This window comes from Sinocyclocheilus grahami, unplaced genomic scaffold (genome assembly GCF_001515645.1).
Source record: "Sinocyclocheilus grahami isolate Dianchi unplaced genomic scaffold, SAMN03320097.WGS_v1.1 scaffold2015.1, whole genome shotgun sequence".
In the NCBI taxonomy this organism is placed as follows: domain Eukaryota; kingdom Metazoa; phylum Chordata; class Actinopteri; order Cypriniformes; family Cyprinidae; genus Sinocyclocheilus; species Sinocyclocheilus grahami.
The window spans coordinates 171,308-177,196 of record NW_015507194.1 but is presented as its reverse complement, the minus strand read 5'-3'; the positions used below and the strand labels follow the sequence as shown (position 1 = coordinate 177,196).

The 5,889-nt window shown below is 36.0% G+C and overlaps 1 protein-coding gene across 1 annotated transcript in view; it reads left to right on the top strand.

Annotated features, from left to right (window-relative positions):
• Positions 1-5,147, top strand: part of LOC107573720 (membrane-spanning 4-domains subfamily A member 4A-like) — an 8,538-nt gene extending 3,391 nt beyond the window's left edge. The window contains exons 2-8 of the mRNA XM_016260164.1: positions 1,722-1,911; positions 2,089-2,199; positions 2,297-2,365; positions 2,664-2,804; positions 3,390-3,506; positions 3,988-4,065; positions 4,685-5,147. Of these exons, the coding sequence (XP_016115650.1) occupies positions 1,747-1,911; positions 2,089-2,199; positions 2,297-2,365; positions 2,664-2,804; positions 3,390-3,506; positions 3,988-4,065; positions 4,685-4,759 (756 nt within the window). The 5' untranslated portion in view covers positions 1,722-1,746 and the 3' untranslated portion in view covers positions 4,760-5,147. The remainder of the gene's footprint in view (positions 1-1,721; positions 1,912-2,088; positions 2,200-2,296; positions 2,366-2,663; positions 2,805-3,389; positions 3,507-3,987; positions 4,066-4,684) is intronic.
• Positions 5,148-5,889: the final 742 nt, after the last annotated feature.

Sequence of the window (5,889 nt, the reverse complement as noted above, 5' to 3'; positions counted from 1 at the left end):
CTTTTATTATGCCACAGTCGACCGCTTCCGCTCCGTCCGGTCGTGTGTATGTGGGGTAAAGCAGCGCTGTTTTATCATACTAGATACGTTTGAAAGTTCTGTTATTATGCTACTCTGTGCGGTCGTCACTGGTCTATTAAAATGCACAACATGCTGCTTCCGGTCGTGCGTATGTGGGGTAAAGCAGCGCTGTGTTATCATACTAGATACATTTGAAAGTTCTGTTATAATGCTACTCTGTGCGGTCGTCACCGGTCTATTAAAACGCACAACATATTAAAGCATCTTTGGTGTTTCCATGTTTTCTACAAAACTTTTTTTAAAAGTTGAGGGGTTATGACGTTATTGTCAGGCGACACAATGACACTATGGACACGGTGTGTGTCACTAGTTAAAATTGCTTATTTCTTCGAAACATTTGGGATAATGTAAGTACACAAGTCAGCAAAATATATAACACTGTTCTAGTGGTTTTTGGATATTTTAATAAAAAAAATCTTACATATTGTGCCTTTAAATGAAACAATTGCAAACAGCAGCTAACTCAATTCACATGATGTGTGTACTGATAGGCATCTGTGGTTTCCTCTTTTTGTGTAATTTGGATGGAAAATGAGTGCCTTTTTATTGTCCGAGTCACTTATTAAAAGTTGCTGTATAAGTTTTAAAAGTTGCTAAATTTGTTGCTAAGTGCTTTTGGAAGTAGTCTGAAAAGTTGCTAAATTTGGCAACAAAATTGCTAAGTTGGCAACACTGTAAATCCGCTTTGAAGCAATCACATACAGGGTGGGTTTCCCCCTTCTGGTCTATGTATCCCTGCCTCTACTGAATTATGTTTATCCTCAGTGGGGATAAAAATATAAAAATATCCCCCCGGGTGATGATAAAATACCAAAATTAAAAGTATTTTTTAAAACATCAGCAGGTAAAACACTGAAATATGACAATACAAACAACAATAAAATCAGAAATGGACTTTAACTGTCAGCGCTCACGTTTAATAGAGACCGTCTGGGTTTCGTGATCCTGGTTCACGCACCATTAGTGTATTTCAGAGTGACAGTATGAGATTGTGCGAATTATGATCACGCAATATTGACTGACGGATCGGCAGAGAATCGTCTTTCTGCGAGTCATTAGGAAATGATGGTTCTATTCTCTTTAAAGAAATATGAGGCAAATGTGTGAATACATAATGTGCACACTTTTGGAGTTAACGTTTGTATGATGTGTAGCGAAGCACTGATCAACAATAAATGGAAGCAAGCGCAATTGAATATGTACAGGTTCAATTGCCAATATATCATAAATAGTGGTCAAATATCTCAAGGTCATATCAGAATATTTATTGTGAAAAATAATCCAACACTCAGTTCAAGGCGGTGGTTCATACAGTGCCAAATAAGTACATCGGGAAACAGTTGAACAATCTTTGCTGCAACACTAGAATAACGGAGGCACCACCTGAAGCAAAACAAACAAAACCTTCTTTTACAACAGCTTCGGAAATTGTTGAAATCACGGTCACATTTACAGACTGTGGTTATGAGTTTATGAATCATGAATGTCAGCATGAATAGGGAGCGCTTATAAGTCACTTTTATAAATGTCTTTGGAAATGAGCATCTGCTAAAAGCCTTAAATGGTGTAGATCGATTTAAACATGAGCTGTTTTATAATCGTATTGTTCACATGTTTTGATTCACTGTGGTTTTGTACAGGTCAGTTTGAGATTGAGAAACCAGAATGTCTCACACTGTCGTACCCATGAACTCTTCAACGCTCGTCATCCAGCTGCAGCCAGCAACACAAACAGCAGCTCCTGTGCCTGTTTATGTACAACAGGTGGCGGGAGCTTCACCTCTTCATGGACTTCAGGCATTTCTGAAAGGACAACCGAAAGCCCTTGGGGTGAGAAATGTCTCATAAACTCAAATATATACATATTTTTTTATTTGTGCATGTCACTGTGAGGTAAGAAAAGTTGCTACATAACTACAGCTGCCATGTTGTATATTTTACATTGTTCCCCTTTATGAAAGACTCTTGTGCTACTCACACTTTCTGCGTTCTTTTTGCTCCTCACAGACGGTCCAGATAATGATCGGTCTGCTAACTCTACTGTTTGGCATTGTGTCTTCAGTTTATGCAGAACCCATCTTTATCTTTAGTGGTCTTCCTTACTGGGGATCTCTCATCGTAAGAAACTACTATACAATTAAGTTTTCAGTCTTTTATAATACAAGCTACATATTCCAACGCAAGCTTTAATCCTGGCCTTTCTCTCTTTTCTCAGTACATTACCGCAGGCTCACTCTGCATTGCTGCAGAAAACAAAATGAATTCCCCCTCCAGTGTGTGTTTGGTATGTACTACACAACACTTTACTTTTAAGGGTCCAAGCACCGTGCTCTTTCAGTCTGATTTATGTGCCCCCAGACCACGATTTGGTAGTTTTTGTTTCTAAACAAAGCAGCGCTGCGCTTATAAACCCTACTTTAATATGCATTATACAGAAGCAAGATGAAATCATTATTTATGTGAAGTATAGTGTATTTTTGTCACACTCCATATACTTTTCTATATACATTAACGTGTTAACACAATGTTTTAAAGTTTTTGCTAATTTATTAACCTGTTTTATGTTGTTTTTCTGCCTGTAGGTGAATGCGTCACTGGGAATGAACATTTTCAGTATTATAACCGCAGGCATTGCCATTATTTTACTTTCACTGGATTTGGTTATAGGTCCACGCATGTACTGCTGGGGTTATGACTGTAATCATTTAGACAGAAGTTATGAGGTAAGTCTACAACTTTTGTATTCACTAGGGATGCACCGAAATAGCATTTTCGGTTTTTCTTCAAAAGATAAAAATGGCTGAAATTTTGAGCCGAAATAATTGCTGATTAGAATGCTTCCAGTTTCACAATAGATCTGAGATGATAAAAGCTATTGTTCACTACTGATTTAAGGCCATTATCAAAAAACACTCCCACATTTTTTGCACGTGTATGAGAATTGACAGATAAAGGACCCAAATGGTTATAATAGAAGCCAATTTTAGAATCATTTTGCCGTTAAAAAATTACTGTCAAGACACGCAGTGAAACATTAACAATGAAAAGTACAGTTATTTATGCATTTATAAGACTCTCCATTTCAGACACAAAATTATTTAAATGAATCACGCAACATGATTTTATTAAGGTTTGCACCAGTCAATTTACTGATATTTTTGCCATAACTTAATGCCCAAAAAGCTAGTCTTCTATAAACTTCAAGAATGGTAGATTCTGGACTGCTGAGCAGACGGTGTACCAGTGTGAGCACTAATTATCATTGATTCTGTTCTGATTATTTGTGTTAATGTTGATTGTTCTCTCAGACTCTCTTCAGGGGAATCAGAGGTGTGTTGCTGTTATTCGCCATGCTTGAGTTTATCATCTCCATCTGTCTGTCAGCATTTGCCTGTAAAGCCAACGGCTGCTGTTGTCCTCCTCAGGTGAGTAACGAGCCAGATCAGGAGTGCTCGAACTTCTCTCGAGTTCAATGTAAAATTCTCGAGTAAATAAAGTGAACGCCGCACACATTATGTTCCCAAACATTAAACCTGCAGCACGTGCAGAGATGGAGTTCATGAGAAGTATTTTTACTGTGAACTGAGTTGCCCTAAAAACGTATTGCATAAAATGTTTTGGCCAAGATAATTAGGTTACACTTAAACTTGATCCCCTGATAGAACTAAAAAAAGAATTGAACAAACAATAATTCAACAAACCTGCTCACACATTTGTACTCTCAGAATAATTAGTTGTTTATATAGTATGTCAATATGTGCTCTAAAACGACATATTATGCTATAATTAATATTTTATATTTCAAGACATTTGTCAGGTTTTTGTTGTTAAAATACCATTTCTTGTAGAACTAATTTCTTATACATGCCTAATTCTAACACTACATGTGTATTTTTTTTTCCAAAGGTGCAGTTTGCTCAGGTTTTAGTACCACAGTCCTCTGATTTCAGATCCATTCATTTCCAGGATCTTAACAGCTCAGAGGTAAGAGTAGCTTGTAATCCAAAATTAGTTGAAAAAAACAATTTAGTGTTGAGAGTCCATGGGTCAGCATTTATAAGATGTTGCGCAGAAACCCTCCTAAATTTGATATTACGATCATCTTTTAAATATGCGTACGTGTGATTCATAGAGTGAAGGTACACACAGAAAATGCTGAATGGTTTCAGCTCTCTGCCTCGTAAACGACTCCTAATTAATGCCATTAACATATAAAAGATCACCAGTCATCGTCCAAATCCTTTCATTTAGAACGGCGAGCTGCAAGAACAGCTTACATTTCCAAAAACCTGTAGTTCTGTCGGGACAAAAACTTGTCTTGTACTCCGAACAAGAAGAAGTGCGTACGTCTGCTCAGACCTTGACATGATGCTAAGCACTTTTCCACGTCAAAGGCCGTTTTTATAAATATGAACATTGGCGTGGATTTAAGCGTACGCACACTCTAAGATCAAATCTGCGTACGCACGCTTTATAAATGAGGCCCCATGTATTGGAAATGTGTGAAGCACTCAGTAATGAGTGCAATAATTGTTACATAATATTATCGATAAATAAGCAATCAAGCAAGAAAGCTCATCGTATAGTTTTTTTATTCTTGCAGATACCTGTGGCCAGCAGCTCTTGCTTTTATCACCCGCCTGCAGACGCTCCTCCACAATACAGTGAATCCAAATAAATATGAATAAGTGGACAGTGTTGCCTTATGAAACAAAACTATATATGGGAACGTATTGGAAAATATAATGCAATATATTAAATAATACATTTTTCCATACATGTGAAATGGAAACTATACTGCAGTATATTCATGGGCGATGTGTGGCTATATATTGATACATATAAAAAATACACTTCAAAAGTGCACTGCATTTTCACATGTAATGGCTTTATTGAAAAACTAAATTTCTCTTTTAAGAGTTAATGCTTGGGTTTGCATATAGCTGAACACATTCATAAACCTTTCTAGCACTTTGTTTGCCGAGTTACACATTTCATATATGAAAATATTCGTGATGTATAAGAGAAAACTGCACTGAAAACAAATATTAAAGTTTTCTGGTTTTGGACTATTGGATGTCTTGTTGAAATCATTTAACAAGTTTATTTTCATATTATTTATTTCGGTTTAAATGTATTTTATCACATGTATATCTATATATTATAAATATTATTGAATAAATATGTTACATTATTTAAGTAAATATATTGTCACATTTTTCAATACATGAAAAGCATCAATTCCTTATGTATCATTCAATATCTTGTAATATATTAACACATTATTCAGTATATTTTCAATGTACATTAAACAATTTAATATATTGATTGTTAATGTATGAAACAAGATGTTTTCTTTGCGTAAGGGTTGTGGTCCTGCGGTCGTGTGTGATGCTTTCATGCGACGCATTTGTTGCAATCCGCAAGATCTCGAAAATTAAATGAAATGTAAACAGGTTGTAAATAAGAATGCACACTGCAAATGTAAAAGCTGTTAGTTGTCAGTACATGACAGTTAATAAAGCGCAAAATAGAGTTCCAAAGGTTGTGCGTAATTAACAAAATGTTACTTTCATTTTACATAACAGCTACATAGATTTATGCACACCTCCGAACATTCATCAACCAATCAGATTCAAGCATTGACCAGCCCTAGCATTGGATTGCTATAACAATGGATTAAAGCATCATCGTTAGTGTTATATTCATCCGACATCTTACGTCATCTGCCCGGAACTGCGTCCGTGTACAACTGTTGGCTCAAGCTAGATTAAAGTGATTATTACGTTTTGAATATAGATATTTTTC